Below are 25,405 nucleotides of genomic sequence, written 5' to 3' on the forward strand. Positions count from 1 at the left end.
TGGTTCCCGCCGCGGCATCCCTCGCTCCGTATGATCCGCCAGGTACTGAGCGAGGGCTGGCTGAATGTCTCAGTGTCCCCCTCCATCTAGAGGAGGCTCCGGGAGTTGTGTTTCCAGGAGGGAACGAACGGGCTCCGGGCGGTGGGGACGGGGCTGGGGAAGTGGGGATGGGACTGCCCGCGTGTGGTTTTGGGGTAGGGACAGGTACCTGCTCTGCGTGACATCGGTGATGCGCGGGAGGGGAGGATGGCAGTGCACAGACCTACGTGTGAAAACAGCTTGCTTTGGAGGGAATTGCTTGTAAAATACGTACATGCTGGAGTTTAAATACGTTTTCAAGAAACCTGGAAAGCTCAGGCAGTGAGGAATGTGGGTTTTACACAAACTGTAGACTTTTTCCGTTCAGTTGCATAAGAGCTGTTACATTGGGGGCAGAGAGCGGGGTGTTGCTTCCCTCTCTGCTTGTTTGCTAGGGCAGTTTCTGCCGGGCTTCTTTGAAAGAGGGAGGATGTGGGGTTATGAACAAGCTGAAATGAATAAAGTAACACTAGGGATGAACAATACTGGCAGTGCCAGTGAGAACTTTCAAAAACCCATAACATTTTCCAGCTGCTCACTCTAAAAACATCAGGCTGGAGCTATAAATCTGCTTGCCACAGGTGTGTGAGAAGGGAAGGGGTTCTGAGAGGGAGAGCAAGCCAGAGCCACACTAACCTGAGAGTCACAGGTAGGCAGGGTTTATTACTGGCTAGTAGATCTGCCTGCATTGGCTACTGGCTGACTCAGAGGCACCTGGTGCTGTTTGTAAGCAGGTCCTGGATTTATGGATAGATGGTGATCCTAAATTTCCACATACACACATGAACTGCCTTGCCTCCAGCTGACAGAAGTGTCTGGCCTTCCTTCTCCTGTGGTCCTGTGCACGGATGAATGAGTCACTTGTGGAGGAGCAGGGAGCAGCACAGGGCCCTGCTCATGCTCTGAGCCTGGCAGCCCCTTGCCAGGGCACAGCTGCTCAGGTCTGGGGCAGGCTGGAGATGCCAGTCCCAAATGGGAGTGGTGTGCCCATCCCAGGGGATCAGAGAGGGGCTGGGGTGGATGTGCTGCTGCAGCTCCTGGAGGAAGCAAGTGGGACGTGCTGGGGCTGTGGGATTGGGGGATCCCTGCTACAAGGGAGCACAGAGAGGCTTGGAGGGAGGATGACCCTGCTCACACCTTGCTGCTTCACAGAGAGAGCTCCTGCCCTGGGGGGCTGCTGGAGATTGTGCAGCCTCTGGATGGGGGCACTGGGAGGCAGCTGGGGCTGCTGCAGCTCAGCTGCCTGGTCACAGGCTGGGATGCAGCTGGAGTTCCCTGGCATGGCCATCACATGGCCCGTGGAGAGCAGCCTCGGGGCTGAGCACAAGCTGCAGGGCCTCAGCCCAGCTCTCGTGGGCTTGCTGTGGTGGTCTGGATGATGTTGAGACACTTCTGGCAGGTGGAGATAGAGGAAAGGGGCTGTGACAGTCAGGATGGTGCAGAAGGGTTTGGTAAGAGAGGTTGTGGTGTCTCCTGTTTGAGAGTGTGTGTGTGTGTGTGTGTGTGCATGCACAGGGTGGGTGTGCATGGCCCTCCCCCAGCCCCCCCATGTCACACTCAGGGGCCAGAGCAGCAGCACTTTGGCTCGCCCTGAGTGGGGAAAGATCAATGAAGGAGGGACAAGCACTGATGCAAACAGGTGAAGTGTGCTCCCTACCCATCCACACCGAGCCCCCAGCTGGCCCAGGGGCAGCCACGTCCTCCCGCCTCACTGAACACCTCTCTGCACCTGCAGCCTGCGCTGGCCCATCTGCTCATCCCTGACCTCCTGCCTCAGCTCTGCTCTGCACCCTGGGCCTGCGCCCTCCTCTCCTCCCGCTCTGCCGTCTGCCACATCCCCCTGCCCTTAATCCCTGCCTCCCCACACGTCCCTGCTGGCTCTGCCCCTGTGGACCAAGTCCATCTGCTCCTGCCGGCAGCCCTGCCTTCAGCTGGAGCAGCCTTGGCCTCCATCTGTCCTACAGCAGCCCTACATCCTTCCCACACACTGCCTTCCTCCCTGCCAGCTTCCCTCAGTGCCTGGCTGTGCTGCTTGGCTCAGGAAAGCTGGCTGGTACCTGTGGCACCCACTCGGGGGGATGGCAGGAGGGAAGAGGCTCTCTCTGCTCTCTGTCCCACAGATCTGAGGGGTTTCCAGCCTCCATCACAGATCTGCTCTGTGTCCCTGCCTCTGATGAAGGGACCCACGACGCTGCAGCCCTACAGAGCAGCATCTCCTTTCTGTGCCTTGTCTGTGGCAGCACCCACAGCAAGGGCTGAAGGTTTTGGGTTGGCCCCTGCCCTGGCAGCACTCCGGGAGCTGCAGCAGGACAGACCACCCCTGCCGGGCACTGCTGGAGCTGTTTCTGGGATCCTATTCCTACAACCGCTGCTGCTGGGATTCTGATTGTGCTCACAGCCTGTCTCACCACACAGTCCATGCTGTGCTGAGCACAGCCCAGCTCTGGGGACACCACCAGCACTGGTGACAGTGTGGCTGTGACAGTGACAGGAACCACGCTCCTGCAGCATGGTTGTGATGCCCCTTCCCAGCAGCTGCCCAGGCTGGGGGGCTCCTTCCATCTCCTGCCCCCAGAGCTGTCTGGCAGTGCCTGGCAGTGCAGGCACTGCTGTCTGCTGGCTGTGGGGGTGACAGTGTCTCTCTCTGTGTCCCCCCAGGAGTTTCTGTGCCTACGTGGTGCAGCGCAACGTGACATGCACGCTGCAGGACGGGGCCGAGAGCTACGTCAAGGCTGAGTACCACAAGTGCAGCTGGGGACCCAAGTGCCCAGGGAAAGTGCTGTGAGTATGGGGCACACTGGGCCATGGCTCCCTTCCGCTCCCAAAGAGATTTATCTCCTGAGACCCTGTGCCACCTTTCTGAGCATGCACCCCCACTTTCCAGAGGGCAGTGAAGGGCTTTCCCTGGCCATGGCAGGCAGTGGTGTTGGGAGGAGGCAGGGTGGGATCTGTCAGGAGGGAGAGGGAGCTCTATCCCTCCTCAGAAACTGTCAGGGGAGGTTTAGATTGGATATCAGGAAAAGGTTTTCACCCAGATGGCAGCTGAGCACTGGAAAAGGCTCCCCAGGGAAGTTGATCATGACACCGAGTCTGACAGAGTGGAAGAAGCATTTGAACAATGCTCTCAGGCACATGGTGTGATTTCTGGGGGTGTTCTGTGCAGTTGCTGGGCACAAAGATCCTTAAGGGTCCCTTCAAACTCAGGATATTCAATGATTCAGCAATAAATCGGTAAATCATGGGCAGTGGGGAGGTGCCTGTGTAGGAAAGCAGTTTGTCACAGACCTGCAGTGTGGCAGAATGATGGCAGCTCAGTGAGAATCTGGTTGAGAGGACGAGGAAATGGAGCCTGTGGCTGGGGATGGCTCAGTGCTTCCTGCTCCAGGAAAGTACCTGCAAAACTCTGTCACCTCATCAGTGCTGGAGGGAAACACTTTGCTGTGTCACAGCTGGAGCCACCGGTGGTGCATGGGCTTTGTGTTTCACCATCCTCCAGGGATGCTGCTCCATGTGGAAAAGCTCTCCTGCATCCTTCCCAGGCTGGAGGAAGAGCAGGGCTGAGCACGGAGGAAAACTGGGATGAGAGAAGCCTTTGCAGAGCCTCGTACCCATCCTGTGGCAGCTGGCTGGGACTCTCCATGCCCCAGCGGTGCCACGGGCTCTGCTCTGATCCTCTCCTGCCAGACACGGGCAGCTGGACCCACCCACTCACTTGTTCTTCCCATCACAAGGGTTTTAGCAGCATTTGGGGACTTCAGGACATCCTGCAGCTGCTGGTACCCATGGAGGAGATCTCCAAAGCCTCTCCCATCTCCATGATGTCCTCTGTTTGTCTCCTCAAACAAAACCAGGGTGAAACCAGGGTGTTTTCTGAGAGCAGCTGGACCCACAGCTGAATTTCCTGCAGAGCCTCAGATGCTGCATCCATGGACAAAAGGGAAACATGGGTTTTCCACGTGCTGGGGCCATCAGTGAATGTTTGTGCAGCTGGCTGCAAATACTTCCCCTTGCTGCTGTTTGGAGCAGGGGTGGAAAGATTTGGAGGTGCCCAAGGCTTTGAGCTCTTCTGCAGAGGCTGGGATGACACAGAGAAGGTGCTGGGATGACACAGAGAAGCTGCTCTGCCTTGTGGATGCCACCCTCCTCCTTTCTTCACCCCCTGACAGTGGCTGGAGCAGCAATCTCCTGTGGTACATCCAGGCAGGTTTCTACACACAACAACAGAAGGAAAGATCATTGCAACTCAGCAGCATCTGTGAAGAGGAGTAACAAGAAGAGTTTGTTTTGCAACTGTCCCTTTGGGAAATTGATGTTGAGGCATTTTGAAGAGATTCAAAGAGCAGAGGCTTTGGGCTTGGTTTATCCCCCTGCCCTGTGGTGTGTATGGAGGTGGCTGTATCTCACTGGGAATGTGTGGGAGCAGCACTGCCAGGCCTGCAGCCTGGGCTGGGGACACTGTGAATTCAGACAAGGACATGGATGGCAGGGACTCAGCCCCATGTGATGGATTGGTCCCTTCTGCAGCCCCTCTGCAGCATGCATGGCTGTGCTGCTCCTCCAAGACCTTCTGCTGAACATGCTGGAGAAGAACAAGAGGCTGATGGTGTGTGTTGTTGCAAAACAGCAAACTTCAGGATTCTCAGGCCCTGGTAAACTCAGACTGGAAATTTCCAAAAGGCAGGCTTAAAGCATTGGTGTTTGGAGGTGTGAGAAAAGTGCTGTGTTCAGCCCTGTACAGCTCAGCTCAGCTGGTGGGGGAGCACAGGGGCCAGCAGGGCCCTGTTCCATCACTGCTGCCTCACAGGGAAGCAGGAGCAGCTGAATCCTCCCCCAGGGCTGGTGGGACCCCATCCAGAGCGAGAGCAGAGGGGGAACTGTGAGGTGGGCTTGCACCTTGTGTGCTGGGTAAGGGAGCATCAATCTGTAGTAGCCAAATTAGTGATGGAGACACTTCCCAGGGCATCCCAGCTGGGACAGGGGGCAGGGTAAGGAGCCATCCCTCTGTGCACATCACAGCATCACCCTGGAGACCCTCACCAGGCCAGCTCAAGCCCCTTTAGGCTTCCCAGCAAACTGATGCACTCCACACAGAGAGAAAACCCCTTTCCAAAGGTATTTCAACCCTCATGGGGGCTTCAGACAGGATTACAGTTGAGAAGAGGATTTTTTTTGATCCCACTAGGAAATTCTGTACATGAATTCAAAGTGCAAACCACCTCTACAAGCAGTCCACTTCCCTCTTGGAAGTGATGTGAGCTTGCAGGGCTTTTGAAATCAGTTCCATCATTTCATCTTGTGCTCTGCTGGCCAGAAGTTGCCAAATAGTGTCACAGTGGTCACCTATCAGGCCAGGGACTGCAGCAATACACCTAGAGCTGCAGTTCTAAATCAACACAGTGTCCCAGGTTAGAAAATACTTGCCCAAAACCCCACTGTAATGCTGCAGTGAGCTCTGGTGCAGCAAGAGCTCTTGGAGAAGATGGGCCATGGTCTGCAGGTGCAGCACAAGGGTTTCAGCCAGGCTTCCCCATGTGCCCAGATCTCCTATACCCAACAGGACTGTGACCCTGCTCTATTGCTTGACGCTGAGGTTGCTTCTCTAAACTGTCTTGTCTCTCTCTCTCCCTCCCCTCTCCTGCAAGGTACCGCACCTTCTTCAGGCCCAAGTACAAGATTGGATACAAGACAGTGACCGAGCTGTCCTGGAGGTGCTGCCCAGGCTTCATGGGAGAAGGGTGCCATGACAGCCCGACAGACCAGCCCGGCCTCCTGCCCCAGCATCCCAGCCCTAAAATGCCCCCTGGGCAAAAGATGTTTCCAATGCCCAGACTTCCTCCCTATCCCAAAAGCCACCCTGACCTGTTTCCAGGACCAAAGAAGAATCAATATGGTGAGATCTTTCTCCTGCTTCATGTCCCCAGGTCACCACACCATTGTCATGCACTCAAACCTCCAGGTTCTCTCTGTTCCAGTGCAGAGCATGAATCTGGCAAAAATTCAGCGGGTGACATGTTTTCCATCAGAGACCTGACATTTGATTGCTTTGAGGACCACTTGCTTTTTAAATCTTGTTCCTTTCAAAGCGTGCAGCTTCAAAGTTGCCTTTCCTCATTGATTTTGGGCATTTTCCCATTAATTATGGGGTTGATAGACGGCTCACAGCCTCGACACACATGGCTGTCATTAGTCATCAAGTAAAAACAATTTCACATGCTGTGTAAACAATATTCCAAATCACATTCCAAAGCAGCAAAACATGGAGAAGCTGAAGCTTCTCAGCTCCTCAGGAGAAAAGATCTTGGCAAAAGGATTTTTCATAAAATATATGTGTGACATCTATTTCTTTCCCTGTGCAGGCAGGAAGCTGCCTGGCCTCTTTGGGGACCGCCTGGACCGGCTGGAGGAGGAGGTGAGGCGCCTTTCCCAGTCCTACGACAGCCTGCACACCTTGGTGAGCGGGCTGGGGGACCGCCTGCGCTTGGCCATCCAGGAGGACACCACCAAGATGATCGGCTCCCTGATGAACAGCCCCGGCACGCCAGACTCCTCCGTGGGTTTTGGCATCATTCCCGACGGCCTGGTGGACGTGGCAGACAAAGCTGACATGGCCACGTACCCTCCCGTAGGGGACATCCTGACCAAAGTGACTGAGGTGAGCGACGTGCTGAAAACCAAGGCGGATCTGCTGCACGAGGTGCGGGGCATGGTCCTGGACCACGACGGGCAGATCAAGCACCTGCTGGAATCTGCCCGGCCCTCGCCCCTCACCTCCATCGACCTGCTGGAGGAGTACGTGGACACGAGGCTGAGCAGCCTGCGTGGGGAGCTGCTCGATGGCTTTGAGAAGAAGCTGGGCAAGATCCAGACCACGTGTGATTTCCGCATCCAAGAGGTGCGGCAGCAGTGCGAGGAGGAGAAAGCCGCCAACCTGCGGCTGCAGCAGACGCTGGATGGGAAGGAGCTGGAGATCAAGAAAGAGATATCTCAGCTGGAGACCCAGATCCAAGGGTTGACGGTGGTGGAAAGCTGCTGCAGCAACCTGGACTACCTCACTGATCGCATGAACATCCTTGAGAAAGGCCTTCACAGCATCTCCGAGTCCCAGAAGAACCTGCACTCACGTCTGGATGGAGAAATCTCCACTGTCACCCTAGGGAACCTCTTTGAAGGGCGTTTTGAGGACCTGGAAGCCAGGCTCAATGCTACAGAGAGGGAAACAGGGAGCTGCTGCTCTGGTATAGAGGACACCATGAAAGGCACAGTGGTGGCAGAGGTGGATGGCATGAGGACTGCCTTTGAAGACAAAATGCAGACCCTGGAGGACAGGTTCATGACCATTGTGGGGGAGCTGAACAATGTCAGTTCTCCCATGGGCATGGACGGAGCAGTGGTGCCTGTGCTGGAAGGGGAGCTTGCCAGCATGAGGAAACAGACAGATGAGACACTGGAGGCGTTGCAGAATCGCCTCATCACCCTGGAGAGCACCTGCTCCCTGGGCTGCACCTCTGCCTCCAAAGATGTGGAGACCTTTAGGACAGAGATCGAGGACTGCCAGAACAAGAACCAGGACCTGCTGCTCCGCATGGACAGCAATTATGACCTCCTGCGCAAGCTGAACGCCACCATCCTGGAGATCCAGCGGCGGATCGAGGAGGAAGCATCGGGGGCTTTGCAAGGGGAGATCACCTTGCTGAAGATCAACCTGAACACTGTGAGCAAGTCTCTGACAGGCCTCAAGGACTCTGTCTCCCAGTACTCAGACACCGTGACGCATGTCAACTCCTCACTAGATGAGCATGAGCGGAAGATTGAGGATGAGGTCCACTCCATCCAGGAGAAGGTCAACGACCAAGGTTCCCAGCTTTTCTTCAGCAACCGCCGTGTCCTGAACCTGAAGGGAGACCTGGAGCGACTCAAAGCCAGGATTGTCAGCGACCTGAGCTCCTGCAAGAGCGTGGCCCACGGCCTGCAGCAGGAGGTGTCTCGCTTCGACGAGCGGGTGGCGCAGGTGGAGAGCCCCTGCGGCAGGCTGGGGGCCATCCCCGGCAGCCTGGACGGCATCAGGGAGGAACTGGAGAAACACACGGGCAGTCTGTGGGACTACATGGACCACATGAATGGGACATTGGCTGCCCACTCTCAGGAAATAACAGGACTGAAGGACAACTTGCTCGACTGCCAAGCCAAGGTCTCTGAGCTGGCAGAGCAGGTCGGGCACTTGGAGGAGAAGGCAGAGAGGAGGCAGCATTAGCCACACTGCCATGCCATGTGTCTTCCTTCTCCTGCTGTGAAGGACAGGATTAAATTATATCACACAGACTCCAATGTGACAACAGTTCTTGGGATAATTTTTTTATGAAAAGCTGCTACATTTTTTTTCCCCCCTAATCTTGTTGGCCCCACTTCTCCTTAACTCCACTGTGCTGGTGCTCCCCTCCTGTTGCTCAGCAACTGTCCTGACCCTGGCACAGCAGTGTCACTGCCTCCTGGCTGAGGTGTTGCTTTGGCTCCTGGGCTGATGACCCCAGAAGGACAATTCAAGAGTAAGCTGGAGGCAGAAGCATTTTTTTTTTCATTTTATTTTTGTGGATTTATCGTTTCTTGAAGAATAAAACCCTGTAGTTATCAGCTGAGGAATAGTTTCTCTGACCTAAAGACCACCTGCATCTTAATCCAGAGACTGAGCAGAGCCAGGGCTCCTTGCAGGGAACAAAACTCACCACAGGAATTGTAGATTTCAAAGAACACACGTATTCACACGTCCCTCCGGGAACTGGCTCCCCTTCTCCGAGATGGCAGCCCTCCTTGTGTATGGTAAATCCATTTATAATGCTCCCTCCTCCATGCAGATGCAGATGCCTTATGGAGCAGATGAGGGTGTGCATTAGGAAAACACATATGCATATATATATATATATATATAGTATGTGTATGTATATTTTTGAACAATCCTGTGTCATGGTGCCCATCTGATTCCAGTTTCCTAATGCTGCCCCCATGTCCTTTGCCATTTTCCAAAGACCCACACTGAGCAGCTGAAAGCTGTGGCAGCAGTGTTCGGAGAGAGCCCCATGGTTCTGGGGGGTGCTGTGCTTTGCAATCCCACTTTGCTGGGCTCTCTGGTTACACCTGGGACTGACATGATGGTTATGGAAAACACGTGTCTTCCCTGAGGAGAGCTGTGTCCATAGGTCTCTGCAGAGACCAAGCTGGGCACAGAGCAGTCCTGTTCTCCACCTGTGGCTCTCTCCTGTTTTACTGCTTAAGCTGTGAACTCCATCATCTCATCCCAGGCAGGACAGTTCCAGCTGCTCCAGGGTGTGAGTGCAGCCATGGAGGAGCAGGAGCCCACGTCCTCCTCATATTCTTCTGATCCCACTGGGTTAGCCCTGGGACCAACACCAATGTGGAACAAGGCAGGGCATCTGTGAGAACACCTCTGGAGGCCTGTCCTCAGCTCAGAATGAAAAACGCCCATCATTTACCCAGCTTGACTCTGGTTTCCCACAAATAGGCAGGCTGGAAAACGTTGTCCATGCTCCTGAGCAGCTCCAGCTTTGTCCTGCAGAGCTGTTGCACACAGAATCCACCTCTCCCTAGGAGCCCACCATGGGCACCCTCTGCTGATCAGCTAATGGGGACTTCATTACTAGGATGAGGAGGAAATTAAAGAGCCTCCATCCAAGCACCTCTGGCACTTTATAGCAGAGGAACATACTTTTCTCTCAGCACTGTAGCTCATGAACCCTCCCACACCAGCCAGCCTTTGGCTCTCGCCCAGTGCCTGTCACCCTCACCAGGCTGTCCCTGCTCTTCTGCACCATGATTCCCTCCTTGATCCCCCCTGATTGCATGAAGGAGCAGCTCCGTGCTCTGCCTAGCACAAGCCAGCAGCAGCTCCCAGCAGAGATGCATCTGGGCACCTTTTTTCCCCCAGAAAATCTGGGTGAGCTCCCTTAAACATGCTTCCAGGCTAGGGAGGACCACAGGGATCACTGAGTGCAGTAGCCATGGTCCCGAGGCAGTAAAAGCTCCTTCCATGTTCCCCTGAGACAATAAAAGCTCAGTCCTCTTCCAGAGAAGCACGAGCTGTGGGAGCATAGAGAGGACATGTGGCCCCCCTCACCACTTTCCCACCCCTGCCAGCTGATCAAGCACCAGAATTTGCTCTCACTGCTCTGGCCTTTGCTGATTTGGAGCTACCCTCCAGCTGCTGAGACACTTCTCCAGCTGAGGAATAACCTCCTGCTGCCATTGGGCATCCTGCAAAACCTTCTCTTAGACAACAAAACTTATTTTTTCCTCCAGCCTAAGGAAGGAGCCTCAAGGCAACCCTGAGTACTTTGTGATGGGCCAGGGGAGCCCTCACCCTGCAGGGGGAGCATCCGGCCTAAGCCCCTTTTCCATCCCCTCACACCAGGGAGAAAACCAAAGAGAAAACCAAGCCAAGGGCCAGGCTCCCTGTTCCCAGCCAGGGCTGGGTTAAAGTGAGTGAACAGGAACAGCTTCCCCAGAAAAGAGGGAGCCAGGACTGGCCATAACAAACCCAGGACAAGGAAGAAGTCTGGCCTTCCAGAAAATGGTGCTATGTTTGGACTATTCCTGACTAGTCACTTGAAGCTATGGACAGTTTGTTATTTCAGTTCTCAGCTATTCATGTTTAAAAAGTGAAAGGAACTTTGTACAAAACTGGGCATTTTTTAAAAATTGCTTGCAGAGTAAGGAAATGCTGCCCATGGGGTTGTGTTTGCATGGGCAGCTTTCTGAGGCAGTTGATAACTGATCCTGTTAAAAGACTGTGTTCTATTCTTTTTAAAACCATGTCTATTTGTTCAGATTTTAAAAGCTGAAAAACTGTTTGTACTGGAAAGGAAAAAAATAAAGTATTTCTTGCTGAGGTTTCCAGGATCAAAATGACTTGTGTGGCTTCCAGAAGTGGCAGACAGGATGACTTACACACAGGGGTCAGGTAAGGAGAAGGTAGATGCCAGACTGGAGGAAGGAGCCCAGCAGTGCTTCTGCCTTTGTTTAACTTTATAACTTTTAAAAACCTCCCATGAAGAGAGAGTTGGAGATGCTCAGCCTAGAGAAGAGAGGACCATGGAAGGGCCTCACTGCAACTGTACAGGACTTGAAGGGTCCCACAGGAAAGATGGGTTCAGAGTGTTCAACAGGGTCTGTGGTGGGAGGAGAAGGGGGGATGGCTTTCAGCTGCAGCAGGTCAATTTAGATTTTATCTAAGAAAACTGGTATTTTACTAAAGGTGGTGAGGCACAGGCCCAGGCTGTGCACAGAGGCTGTGGATGCCTCATCCCTGGGAACATCCAAGGCCAGGCTGGATAAGGCTCCTAGCAATCTGGCCTTGATAGAAGTGCATCCCATCACCCCAAGGACCCACTCGGTAGGGACGCTTGAATAAGAATAAGCCCAATCACATTTTAGAAAGGACTTGGAGCCTGGCTCCCACTTCTGTGCACAGGGCTAGAGCAGACAAGAGACAACCTTGATTAAGGCACTGTTTATTATTGGTTTTTGTTCAGAACACTCAAAACTCCAGCATCTTCCATCAGCCTTTACAAGTTGGTGGGCAGTTTCAGCTACCAAACTGCAGGTAGCTGGACTGTCTGGAACACTGGTCATACCAAAGGTAGTAATAGCTATAGCAGAGGCTCATCAATAAATACAACAGTGAACAACCACCAGCTTTAAAAAAGAGCCAGGCTTTAGAGGAGCTACAAACACCAGAAGAGACCCAGCTTTCACAAATTTGTGTTTAGCAACTGGAGTTTTTGTAGAGTCAGAACTCCCTCTTACCCTCTCTGGCTTCCTGCTAAGGGGTGCCATGACCTCTATTACAAGTGCAAAATGCCCAAACAGGGAGGGTGAGGTGCACCTGGAGCATTTAGTCCTGGCAAAGAACATGCAGGAGAGCTCTGGGTCAGGTCTCCACAGGGATGGGGTTAGGGGGAGTCATCCCAGTCATCATCAGGCAGTGAAGATCTCCAGTGTCTGTACTCTGGGGACACCAGAGCAGCGTTGCCCCTCCGTCCCACAGGAGGGAAGAACACCTCCACCAGCTCTGACAGCTGCTCATACCTGTGGGGGTAAGAAAGAAGTTACACAGGGGTCATTGGGTGTTTGTTTGATGCTTCTCTGCATCAAAGCTGGGCCGTCCCAAAGATGCAGAGGAATAAACACTTTGCTTACGTTGACTTTTGGGTTTTTGTGAGCTCCTGGATCAGCTCTCCTTTGGGGTTTACTGTGAATATGCGGCTCTCTGGCAGCCCCACTTGCTTGTAAGCGTAGACATCCTGCCCAAGGAAGGCCAGCACAGAGTGAGAGCTGCAGGAAGGCACCGCCACCCAGCCGGAGCCCTCCCTGCACACCTGGAGACTCACTCACATTGGGCCTGTTCCCAAAGCCTGCGTAGAAGGGAAACTTTGTAGCAAACAGTTTTCGGATGTCTGTCAAGCAGGGGACCTTGAACACCTCTGGGTTCTTCTCAATCACCTCCCTGCAGCACAAGAGACACGGTCACAGTGGCATCAGCTGGCCAGGACTGTGGGCACCAAAGCTGTCTGGGGCTCAGGAAAGTAATTTGAAAGGTAAGAGGTTTTGTGCAACAGATGCTTCACTGTGAAGCTCCAGCAAGGTCAGGCAGCTCCCCAGCATTGTGCACCAAGGAGGGCAGAGCAGTTTAAGGCCAGGACAACCCTCAGGGCTCAAGCTGGGGAAGGGGGTGCTGTCCCCAGGGATACAGGAAGTGCAGGAAAAGACAGTACCTGTGGAAGGCAGACAAGAGGCTGCTGGGGGAAAGCAGCATGGGGCCCATGGGGAGGCCACAGCCCTGCTCATTGACCCATTTGAGGTAGCCTTTGGTGATGTGGGCCATGCCAATAGCCCTGGCCGAGCAGTAGAGGAACTTGTAGCCATTCCTAGAGAGAACACAGGGAGCCCCTTTGAGCTGTGGCCTGGGCAAAGCATTCTCCTGCTCTGAGGAGGAAGAGGTAGCAAAGTACCCGGCTTAAGACCAAATCTTATTCCAGTAAGCAAGGTGGCTCCACCAAAAACATGAATCCCTTATCTGGAAACCCCAGCTAATCCCAATCACCACCTGCCTCACACTGGGAGCCCCTGCACCACCCTCCATGCTCATCCCAGCAGCCACACACCCACCCAGCCCGGCTGCACAGCCCCCATTGGTGCTCAGCACTCTCACACAGCACTTTTATCCCACAGCACTGCCTGTCAGCTGTGGAGGGCTGTACCCGGCCCTTGCAGATGCCTGGGCTGAGGCGGTACGCGGTGGCCAGAGGCAGCCGAGATGCCGGTCCCTGCAATCCCCGGGAGTGCATCCCTCCCGTGCTCCTCCCGGGGCCAGAATGAGCCATCCACGGGCCCACAGTGCCTCTCAGTGGCCACAGGGGCCAGGCACCAAGCTAGAGGCTCTGCAGGGACTCACTGCTGGTGTCACCTCACAGGTGAGTCCCCTGGGTTGAGGGAAGCAATCGCTGGGTGCCCAGAGAGGTACCAGCACCACAGTGCTGGGGACCCCCATGCCCCCCTTCTCAGGTGTGACCTTAGGTGGTCTTGTCTCCATTGCTGTTCAGCTATATCTCCCAAACAAAGTCTCCACTGATGCACACTCCTTCCAGGGCAGGAAATAAAAGCATCTGCTCCCAGGGGACCCTCTGCTTTCACCCCTCAACATCACGTAGGCAGCACAGCCAGCATCAGCCATCACTGACAGCAGATAGTGGAGCCATCTGGGCCTGCATCAGTGAGTAAGAAGCCCTGACTCTGACTCAACCAGCTTCCCACCTCCCCTTGAACTCAGCTGATCCAATACCTACAGGTGGATTTTGTTGAAGAGTTTAACAATCCCAGGGTGAGTCCAATCTTTACCCAGTTGTGGCAAGATGTGTCCAAGAGCATCCGATCTCAAAGGAAAGGAGGCTGGGTTAGTGCCATCCAACGTGGTGAGCAGCCACCCCCAGCCCACAAGGGTTTGTGCTCCCTTCTGCCTGCTTATGCAAGCCTTTAAAGGAGAACTCTCCCCTAATAGGGGAAAACAAGGATTTTGGGGTAGGAGAAAGGTCTTTTACTTGGTGATGGTGCCATCGATGTCTGAGATCACCACTTTTTCGTTCCAGTTCCACAGGTAGATGGTGGCCTCACAGCGGCACGTACCCTGGTACTGAGTTGTCACGCTGAATGCCACCTCGTTGGGGCCATCCTGCAGATTCAACCTTCCCTGGGGCAGAGGGGCACCAAAAGTGTTACACCAGCACCAATTCACACCAATCCAAGGCTTGCCAGAGGCCAGACTGCCACCCACCCAGGCCAGAGGTCCCAAGACTGTACAAGGTGGCCAACAAGGGAAAATATTTGGATGTCCTATGAAAACATGAGGTCAGGAGTAGAGAAATCCCTGTTTAAGGGTTGTCTCACCCCTACACACATGGACAGTGAAGATGGAGGAATAAATACATACAATTTGTTCGGAGGAGAGCCGCAGGGATTTCCTGAAGTTTGGCAGAGGTTTCTGAGCAGGAGCTTTCGCTGCCACCGCGTCCCCAGGGTGCTGGGGCTCATTCTCACTGGGTGACTCCTTTTCCTCCTGCCTACACAAAGAAGAGAAGGAGTCAGCCAGAGTCTTAAAAAAGCTTTCTATCCTCTTTTATTAAGCAAACTTAAGAATAATTAGTCACGTAGGAGAACAGGAGTATTCAGACTCCAGAAGATGGCCTGGGAGGGAGGCACTCACCTCTGCTGAACAAGGTCACGCCACAGTGTTCCCAGGCTGGCTTTCCTTGGCCTTGGCTGCTGCTGCAGGCAGAGAGGGGTGTGCTGGTTCTGGTTCATTCTCTTCACAGTGACTTAGGTATGGGGCTGTGTTCTGGATTTGGGCTCAACACAGTGTTGGATAACAAAGATGTTTCTGTTATAGCTGAGCAGTGCTTGCACAGAGCTAAGAGCAAGAGCATGGGCTGCTTTGCTTTTCTTCCAGTTGGAACAGCAATGCCAAAAGAGGTATCACTGCAGTCCCTGCCTTCACAGGGACACTGCTGATGGAAGAGGAAGCACAGCCTGATGCTGTGGTGGGGCAGGGAGACCAGCAAGCACACATGGTGCCCAGGGACCTGGCATGACAGGTACACAGCACGAGGTCTCACCACTACAAGGTCCACATTTCTGCATTACCATGTGCTGCTCTGCTGCTCAGGCATTAACAGACCAAAAGGGACAGGTAGCAACCTTAAGATGTCACCTCATCAGGTCCTGGATGTCCTCATAGTCAACCTCAGGCAATCCCCAGGACCCTGCTCCCACCCTGGCCAGTCAGCAGAATTATGCCTGTCCCCTGGGGATGTGGTTGTCATATCCACTGCTGCAAACATACCTCCTCTGTTGGGATTTCTCTCCTCCTCCAGGAGAACCAATATCTTCTGTCTTTCTTGGGCATCATCTCCTTCACCAATTCATCGATGATGCTCTGTGAACATGGCAGAACATGAGATGAGGTCATTCCTCAGCCCAGGCCCCGCTGAGAATCATAGCCAGTAAATGTGCTGTACCACTGACCTCAGGAATGTTCTTCTGGAAAGCCTGCAGGGCCAGGACTATGGGACCAGCCACTGCCCAGTTGTAATACCTGGAAAAAGCAAGAGAGATGAGTACATCACCATCCTGCAGCATGGCCAGGTCCCACAACTACTTTGGTGCAATCATGCTCTGGGATGGAGTCACATTCCTACAGGGACAAAGGGGCCATGCTGTCCATTGTGGGAGGAAGCAGCAGGAAGAGTAGGCCACTCACTTCTTGTTGATCATTATCACCAGGTTTGGGTCACTGATGAGCCTTGGATTCTCAGCAAACTGCTGGTAGGAGACCCTGTGTTCCATGAACTTCTCTGGTGGGACAGAGGCTGTGTTATGCCATTGGAGGATAGAAAGGATTTCAGGGCTGCAGATTGCCCCTCTCCTCCCACCTACCATGAGAGATCTGCGTGTCGCCCCTGAGGCCCCCACACAGTGAGAGGGCAACTGTGGGCATCGAGTCAGAGTCCACGGGGCTGTTGGCAGTCGAGGTGGATGGCAGCTGGATACTCAGAGGGTTGCTGGGGTCTGTCACAGGACTCAAACTCTGCTCTGTGTCACTGCCAGCAAGGGAGGAAATGGTGGTGACATCAGAGAATAACTTTAAACAATACCTCCATCCTTTGTGCCAGGGGAATTGCTCAAAAATGTCTGAGCTTGGCCAGCTGGGGCAACTCATACCTCTCGGCCAAATAGAGAGCCACTGGCTTCTTGTTCGGATCAGAGAAGTCTTCCAGGTAAATGGCTCTGGGGCCCTTGTGACGAGTTCTTTTGATGGATCCTCAATGCATAGACAGAAGAGAGAGAGCTTAGTTGAATCACCTTTCCAATCACCCCAGCATCTATCAAGAAAGCCAACAGCATTTTCTTCACATCCATGTACCATACAAACAGGGCAGACGTTTTCCTACTGGAAAAACTGCCGGAAGTCAACAGCAACAGAAGTGTCTCAAGACACTTGCACTAGCATGATCCTTAAATACACTGTGAAGGAGGGCACAGAAATGCTTCTCTGTGATTTTCCCTGACTTGGCAAGCTCAGGATAGACACAAGTCAGGCCAGGTGCTGTCTGACACTTGAAATTAAGGTATGGCCTGTCCTGCCGAAAAATCTTCTAAGTATACAAAAGCAGAGACATTGAAGGATGGACTTTAGGGAACATAAGGCAAGAAAGCCTTCCTGGGGGCTGGGTGGTCACTGAAAGGTGGGCACTTAGGGCATGTGTCTTCAAAGCAAAGGAGCTGGTAGCACACAGAGAAGGCAAAGCAAGCACACCACACCTGGAAGTCATGGAATTACACTGAAGGGACAACCCAGGGGCTCATCTGAGTCAGACACATCTGCAGGCTCAAACACCACTTCAAGCAGCATCAGTCACCCTCTCACCTTGCCTCCTCTGCCTCTCCAGCTGGGAGGCAGGGTCTTCTGAGCCTGCCTGCCTTGGAGCAGTGGCTCCCTCAAAGTGCTCCACATCTGGCACAGCATTCACATCTTCCTCCTGTTTCTCTTGTGGGACTGAGTAGGCCCCCAAAAATGTCTTTGCCCTGATAGCATGAAGGACATCCTTCAGACTGTAGATGCTGATCCCAGCCTGGGGTGTAAGTGTTGGCTCACTTGCAGACACAGGCAAGGAATGGGGCATGTCTTGAGGTCCTGCTGGGCTTGAAACCCCTCCTGGATGTTCAGAGGTGGCAACAAGAGGGGTTGCCTCATCCACAGCAGTGATCTTTGTGGACTTGGCTGGTTTAACTTGCACCAATTTATTCACCTCAAGGGAAGCAGAAGAACAGGTTTGAGGATGGAAAGTTGCCCAAAGCATCACACAGAAGAGGACAACTGCTCTAAGGCTGCCTGGCCACAGCCTCCTCTGCTTTCTGCAGGTCTTTTGGACACCCATTCCCAGAAAAAGAGCAAGAGCTGGGACTTACCTGAGGGAGCCTTCCCCAGATCCACTTCATGTGGGATTCAGCCCCTAGAGAAAAGCTTTCCCGTGGTTTGATCTGCAGTTCAGAATCACTTCTGTGAGGAGGCTGATGGCTCAGCTTGAAGCTGCAAGAAGAGAAGGTGATGTGGGGCCTCACCTACTCTGCAGCCCCTTGCTCTCCTATCAGTGCAAGGACATTTAGGGCCAAGAACCCTGTAATGCTGGTTTCCCACAAAGTCACTTCTACCCTATAAGATTGTCACTCCTAAAGGACCAAGATCTATGGAAGCTGAGGCTCAAGGAAGCAAAGTGCTATGCCAGCAGTTGCCCTGAGCACCTCATCAGCAGACAGCCCTGTGCACACAGGCTTCTCACACCTGTGACCACGGCCTCAAGTGTACCCTGTGGTCTCTGAGCCTTCCTCCAGCCACACCATATCAAGCTAGGAGAACTGTCCTCTCCCGACACCTCCAGGTCACTTTTCCATACCTCCTTCCCTGCCATGGGGCACGTGCCCTGCTCTCACCAGAGCTGAGCAGAACACTTTGGCTCTGCCCATTACCTGTCCGCTTCGAGCAGCTCCCCATCGGAGAATGGGCGTATCTCTGGGGGCTGCAACGGCCCAGTTACTTCAAGGACATCAGAAAAGGATGAACATGTGGCATCACTGCAAAGGAGGAAAGAGAAGGAACTTGTGCTACTCTCAAGCAGCAGCCTCCTCTCCAGAAAGCTGGCAATACCCAGTTTCACCATTTTCCCTGGCCTTCTACTCCACAAGAGACTGGGCTCCAACTTGCAAACACTTTCCCCCTGTTTCAGTACTGGTGAGCATCACCAAATGAGCCCATAGGCTTGACCTACTGCATCACCCTGCCCAGACCAAGCAGCTCACCTTGGGGCTAGCAGCTCTTTTTTGGCCTCATCACTGTCAGAATCTGTGTCTAACACCTCCTTCTTCCTGGGCCTTCTCCTGCGTCGCCTCCTCTTGTGCAGGATCACTCCAGCGCTGGAGGCCTCCAGCCGCTGGGAGGGCTGAGCAGCGTCCGTCATGCACCGCTCCTTGCAGATGGGGGACGTGCAGAGGAAGAAGGGGAAGCTGCTCTGGAACAGGGATGGGGCAAAGCACATCAGCTCCTTCCAGCACACTCCTTTTCAGCCTAGCAGCTCCTTGCTGTCTATGGAGCATACTATGGAACAGCACAACCAGCACCACCAAGCCCTCAGCTCAGGGGTGGTTTTGTGGCCCGGCCTAAAAGGAAAGGATTTGTATCTACAACATGTGAATAAAAGAATATTAGGGTGACTCAGCCACAAGCTAAAGACATCCTTAACACGGGCAAGGAGAGACAGGCAGAAGATGGCACCACAAGACCAGAGTTACCAAGGCTGCAAATGGGATTTGACTCCAGAGCCCTTTACTACTTCCAAACCCAGCCCAAGCCAGCAGTGACCACAAGTATGCCTAAGAGAAGAGCTGCCAGGATTTCTGGAAGCCACAACTAGTCTCATCCCACTTCCCATTGGAGCAGGCAGCCTGCCCCAGCATCTGTCTCATTCTCACCACTGCCACAAGATCCCCTGAGAGGCCAAGCTCCAAGATATCCACCTGTCTGGCCAGCAGCCATGCCCATTGATGGACACCAGTCTGGAATGCAGATATTTGGTCTAATACTCCCTCAGGGTGCTCCACCATGTGGGTTGCAAGGTTCTTTGATCAGGAACCTTTCCAGACACAGAAAACATCAGATAGGACAATGGAGTCACTCTGGGGAAGAGCAGCATTCCAAACCTGGTCATTCTAACTCAACACTGCACTTCCAGGGAGTCACACCAGGACACAGACATGCAGCACCTCCTCATAACCAACCTCATGCTCCTCTAACTCCTCGACAAAGAAGGCCTCTCCATTGTCTCCCAGCTTCATGTGCAGGTCCACAGGCTCTCCGTTAATTTCAATGTCAACCTGGCAAGGGACAGAAGCATCCTGTCCATCTGAGCACAGGGGCACTTCCAGATGGAGGGGATGGGTTGAAGTTGCTCACAGGGCTGACAGCCACACAGCCTTTGAGGCAAGGGACCTCTCCCAATTTTCCTGGAGAGCACATTCCACCCTGGAAATGGATGCGCTCCATTTGGGGGCATCCCCCTCAACCCTTTCAGCAGGCTCCCATTCCCCTCAAACAAAGTCCTTCCATAACCTGTGAGTTATAGAAAATCCTGGGTCTGGAAACACTGGGAAGGAAGCATATCCCCAGGGCAGGCACCACTTACCACCTTCTCCTTGGAGCGCAGCACCCCCAGCTTCCCAAAGCGCACGTGAAACGGGGAGCACTTGAAGGAGTTGTCGGGCTGCCTCACCACGACCACATCGATGCAGCCCGACAGGGTGGCGGGGTTCACGTCATGGTACAGCCTCTTCACCGTGACAAAGACACTCTCAGCCAGGTGCCCCACATAGTTCATGGTTTGAGACTGCAAGGGAGAGACATAAATAGAACCAGGTAGGAGAAGAGAGCTCCAGCAACTAAAGGCAATGTGAGTTTAGTGTAGGAGAGTCATGTCATGGCTGCAACACAGCCCCACCATGGAGACAGACAAGCCTCTAGAGAAACTGAGGCAAACACCTGAGGGCTTTGATGAAGATCAGCCACAGCCTTTGTGAGCACCAGAAAACAGGACAGAAGTCAGACCATGAGTTATTGCATCCAGCTTGGTGGAGAGATGTCCTTGCCATTGGGTATACACCATCACATTTCCTCCTTGAGAGGGCAAATACAACCTCACAGCAACACAACACAGTCAAGCTGTCAATATCCCATTCAAACAAGAACTGGGCTGGCAGGAGACCTCCTGTCCTGCACTGTCCTTAGAAATTCCCAAACAACTCATGACAGAGAGGTGGGAAGTCCGAGCTGCTCCATACACCACACACTCACTTCCAATAAAGTCCAAACCTAACATTTCCCACTCAGAAAGAAAGGCATTCCACTTAGGCATTGCAGAATTAGCCAGACATGGCTCCTGTACAAGCCAGAACTCCTGTACTGGGCAGCACAGCCAGGTGATGATGTGGTGTCCCCAGGGACTCTCAGCACAGCACCCAGTGCACACTCCACCCAAAGGGCAGCTGGAGGGAGTTGGTTCCTTACCCAAAGGGATGATGACAAGCATGTGCCACGCGACAAGCCCTCTGCCCCAGCAGGTATCCAGCCTCTCCGATCCGTTTTGCATAAGCTCAGCCCTGTCCCATTCCCAGACATCCCTCCTGGAAGGGAATCTGAGCAGGCAGATGTGGTTCCCGCTCCATGCCCTGTCCCCCACCTCTCCCTGGCAGCCAGGAGTAAGCCCAAATCCCAGATCCTCTCTGGAGGATGACAGCAGGGAAGTGCTAGCCAGCTCCCGAAGCTTCGGTGGCTCCATCAGCTCTGCTGTGAGCGGGGCCCAGATCACGGGGCCTTTCACCAACCTGCTGAGCCCAGCTTTCCCAGGCATTGCTGCCAGGGCAGGCAGTCCTCCAGCTGCTTTCCCTGCCGTGCCACAGGGCCTGTCAGCAAAGGGGAGACAGCTCCTCTCTGCACATGGGGGCAGTTTTGGAGAGGAGGAAAGATCAGACTGACCCAGATGCTTCCCAGGCAGCACTTATGAGCTTCCAGTTGAGATATACACTGACACAGACCTGAAAGTGCATAGGGAAATCCTGGGCAGAGAAATCCCATAGGATTTGGGCTGGAGGCTTGGAAATTATTCAGATATGATGCACTGAGCACCACCTTCATGGTGAATGCAGGGTGCAAGAGCTCAACACAACACTGCAGCCACACAACAAAACAAGTGCCAGGACCATGTCCCCTCTGCAGAGCCACTGTCCCCCCTTGCCTCAATGGGCAGCTGCCCACTCCCCAAGCATCTCGTTGCTGGAGTCTGCATAACTATGGTACAGTTTTCAGCTCAGTGAATTTAATTCCCTGTGGGCCTCACCTGGGATGGCTGGAGGAAGGGAGAGAATGGAGAGAAAGCCTTTTCCCTGCAGGCCTCAGCCCCACCATGGATGGAGCAGGCCCATCAGGGAGGTGAAGGGTAGGTTATAGTCTGGAGAGACATTAATAGGCAGACAGGGCAAGAGAAATGGTCTTCAAGTCATATTCAATAAACCCTCTAGAGGAATGGGGCATCTCCAGCCCTCAGCCCCCAAACCCGCCAGGACCACAGCCCTCCACCATGCAGCTCTTGTGGAGGATGAGGGGGACAGTCGTCCCCTGCCAACAGCCCATATTAACCTCCAGACCCAAAGAGCCGCCCAAAATAAACCAGGTGCTTTGCAGACACCAGTGTGCTTTACTCCTGGTCCACTGCCAGCAGCACTTTCACACCCACAGCCGCTCTCCCATTCATCGCACGCTGCAAACCAGCAGGGCCTTCTCCATTACCTGGGCTTAGCCTCAGCACCTCCGCGACTTCGGGGCAAAACTAAACCCCGGGGTTGCTCTGTGCCGGCAGCAGCACCCACCCTCAGCTCCTCCTCTCGCTGCTGCTTCCTTCCTCTCACCGGAGCGAGGGGAGGGCCCGTCCCCGAGCAGCCCCGGGCCCGTCTCCGAGCAGCCCCGGGCCGCACACCCTGCCTCCCGCCGGGCCTCTGAGGGCCCCGGCCGGCCGGGCTGGCTCTGGGCTGGCACCAGCACCCGGGGCTCGGCCAACAAACAAACAGCACCTTTACTCCCGCAGCCCCGAGCACAGCTGCCCTGTGCCCATGGAGACCCTTCCTTCTCCAACCCACCAGGACATGGTGAAGCCTTAATGAGACATCAAGGGTAGCCAAACCCCTGGGGCTGCTCTGCCCTGCATGGTCTCCATGGGGATGGGAAAAGAGGACATGGTGAAAGGAGAGCACATAAAGCAGACACTTCAGGAAAATTGATGCTCTCCAGACCTCAGGGAGCCTGAGAGCAGTGGGGAAGTGATGTAGGAATAGTTGGGTGAACTCAGGTGAGAAACTGACCCCAAAAAGTGCATTGACTCCCACCATACTATAACTGCAGGGCAGGGATGTGACTGGTGTGGGCTTTGTCCTGTATTTTCCCGACTTCTGTGCTGGTGATTCCACAGCAGCTTCTCTGCTGGGTTTTGGAGTGATGGGGATTGAGTGGTGGCACTTTAGGGATGGAGGCTCACCAACACATCACTCATGGATTTGACATTGTGCTGTGAGGGCAGGGAAGCACCAAACATCGAGGGTGGCTGCTTAGGACATCTTTAGACCCTGAGAAGAAGGATCCAAAGCTTGTTGGTCTCAGATGATGGGTTGATCTGCAGAAATGCCACAGCTCCTTCCCAGGAAAGCCCTCTTAGCACCCAGTGCCTCACTTTCCTCAGCTATGCTGATGGCAACTGGAGGCACAGACATCCCCCCTGTGCCTGTCCCAGTCCCAACACGGGAACTTTCCTGAAGGCTGTGGCAAATCTGCTGAGGAATGAAGCTTATTTTCAGCTGCTTAGTCTTCTGAGAGCTCTGCCCCTCAGTGAAATTGGACTGAAAGCAGCTATTGTGGATGGCCCAGCATGGCTGCAGTCCCTGACGAGGGTGGGCTGGCACTGCAGGGCGGCAGCTGCCACCAAACCCCACAGCCCATGGCCAGGTCACTGGGCACTTCTGCCCAGCAGGGGAGGAAGCTGCTGGAACCTCCATCAAGACACCTTGGGTGTGACATTTCAGGTGTCATCCTTAGACTGATGCCATTGGAGTGGGTCTCACCCAGGGCAGGGGGTTACATCCTGCAAGCCCTGAGGGTGTAACACAAACCCCAGGGCTGGAACACAAAAGCAAGGACAGATTGGGATGCAGATTTCGATGCAGATGCCTGCTAACTGGGGGGACTGCAAATGCCTGGTAACTGGTAAAAAATGCTGCAGAGGACATTCAACAAAGGACATCCAAGCACGGAACACCATTTCTTCCTCAGCCAGCTGAGTGCATCTGGATAAGGAACAAAATGCCAGCAGGAGCAAGCAGGCAGCTCAGCCTTGCTGTGGCTCCAAGCCCCCACCCTCTGGACACAGGGATGAGCTCCAGGCACTAGGGCACCCTGCAGAAGTACAGACCCCATCACTTAACTCCAAATCTCCTTGCCCACCTGGTTTTCCCCACCAATGTGTACTCCTGGTTCCTGACACACCAACCTTTGCTTGTGCCCCCATGCCCCTGCAGCAGATCCCCAGCTGTGCCATGGCTGTTCTGAGTGATGGCTCAGGGGGTTTCCTGAGATGCTGGCAAAATCCAGGCAGCAGCCAGGCAGGCTGAGGCACAGCTGTAAGGATGCCTTTTCCTGAATGCTGTGCACTGAGCAGGATGCTGCAGGGTCTGGTGAGGGATGGCCAGAGCCGTGGGGCTGGGCGACAGCAGTCAATCAACCCATCAGGCCCAAGGTCCTTGTGGCAGGCAGTGCCCAGGAGCAGCTGCCTGCTGCTGGCAGGGTTTTCATCCCTGACTGACATTCCTCTGCTGTGACCCTCCAGGGAATCCCTGCCAGACACTGGGATGTGAAAGGGCTTTCTCGTTATCATGGCCCCTTCTCCCAGCAGGGAGAATCAGCATTTCAAGAGGAGGGGGAGCTTCAGGAAGGTTGGCAGAGCTTCCTGACCCTCAGCTGACTGGGCTGGGGCTCCCATTTCCTTTCCTGGATCAACAAAGAGCTCCAGAGGCTTGTGAAAGGAGTGATTCAGCAAAACAGGATGAGAGGAGAGGCAGAAACACTAAGTCAGCACAGCTGGATGGGGTCAAATTTCTGTCCTGTGAAAGCCATGGGGAGCGAGGTTCAGGTGTCCTACTTCCTCAGGCATAGGGACAACTCCTGACAGTCCAGCTGTTCTGGATACCAGCCCTGGGGTCAGGAACACAACAGGAAAACAGCGTTGTTGGTTTTATTTTTTCATTCTCATTCCCAGAAAGATCAAGTCAGACTGGCCTGGCATGAGATGGAGTGGGTGGGAAAGCCATTTTGCCTGAAGAGGAGGAAATGCCATCCTCAGTCCCCAATCACAAGCATTGAAAAAGCTGAATTATAGCAGCAGGACTGGTTGAAACCATCCGTTCTGGTTTTAAAACATGCTCTGCTGATTTGGCTCCTTGTTTTTGACCTGTTGGAAGTTCACCTTTCTTCTGTAAACACAAAGGGTTTAAGCTTACTTAATAAAAAAAACCCAGAACGCTGCAATTCCCACGCAGTTGTGTGGCTCCAAGAGCCAGGGCTTGCAGAGAAATCCAGCAATACCCTCAGACTGGGAGAGCTGAGGGCCCTGAGCAAAACATGGTCCTGAAAAATGAAGTCTCTGAACTGAGAGCCCTCAGCTTTTGTGTCCCAACTCCCAACAACCCAGCCAGGACACGCACTCTAAAGCCAATAGCTTTAGATAAGTGATATATTTACATCAATGTAACTGTGAGCAGAGTCTGAACATCAGCTCTGAATCCAGGAAAAGTGAGATAATGTGCACATTTAGGCAACTGGAAAATCTTTTATCTTTTGTCCAAAGCTGGTGTCTGATTTCAAGACAAGATCTTTCCAAGACACACTTTATTTAAAGGAAATAGTTGGTGCTCGGTTCAATTCCTGACCTGCTCACAGCAGGCTGGGAGTGACGCTGCCAAAGCCTTGGGGTGCAGTGGTTTGGGCACCCCAAGCACCTCTCCAGTCCGGGGAGTGCCAGGGGGGCCGGACAGCAGCTCTGGCTCCTGCTCACCCCGTGGATGGACCCCTGAGCCCCCCCCCCGCAGCAGCCTCCGTCCCTCAGCGGGTGAGACAGCTCCA

General features: G+C 53.9%; 2 protein-coding genes across 2 annotated transcripts in view; one reads left to right on the forward strand and one right to left on the reverse strand.

The window, feature by feature from the left end:
- EMILIN3 (elastin microfibril interfacer 3) overlaps positions 1-10,987 on the forward strand; it is a 74,362-nt gene extending 63,375 nt beyond the window's left edge. The window contains exons 2-4 of the mRNA XM_031058078.1: positions 2,737-2,859; positions 5,721-5,968; positions 6,435-10,987. Of these exons, the coding sequence (XP_030913938.1) occupies positions 2,737-2,859; positions 5,721-5,968; positions 6,435-8,329 (2,266 nt within the window). The 3' untranslated portion in view covers positions 8,330-10,987. The remainder of the gene's footprint in view (positions 1-2,736; positions 2,860-5,720; positions 5,969-6,434) is intronic.
- Positions 10,988-12,038: 1,051 nt separating this feature from the next.
- On the reverse strand, positions 12,039-24,649 carry LPIN3 (lipin 3). Its single transcript, XM_031058079.1, is given in 20 exon segments — positions 12,039-12,174; positions 12,286-12,426; positions 12,428-12,592; positions 12,861-13,013; positions 13,932-14,018; positions 14,184-14,332; positions 14,573-14,702; positions 14,846-14,907; positions 15,482-15,574; positions 15,664-15,733; positions 15,899-15,992; positions 16,075-16,238; positions 16,360-16,459; positions 17,066-17,447; positions 17,608-17,728; positions 18,166-18,270; positions 18,496-18,704; positions 19,471-19,566; positions 19,875-20,075; positions 24,638-24,649. Coding segments are annotated over 20 exon segments (2,664 nt in total). The 5' UTR covers positions 24,644-24,649.
- Between the last annotated feature and the right edge of the window lie 756 nt (positions 24,650-25,405).

The sequence above is a fragment of the Geospiza fortis genome, unplaced genomic scaffold (genome assembly GCF_000277835.1).
Source record: "Geospiza fortis unplaced genomic scaffold, GeoFor_1.0 scaffold188, whole genome shotgun sequence".
NCBI classification, from domain to species: Eukaryota; Metazoa; Chordata; class Aves; order Passeriformes; family Thraupidae; genus Geospiza; species Geospiza fortis.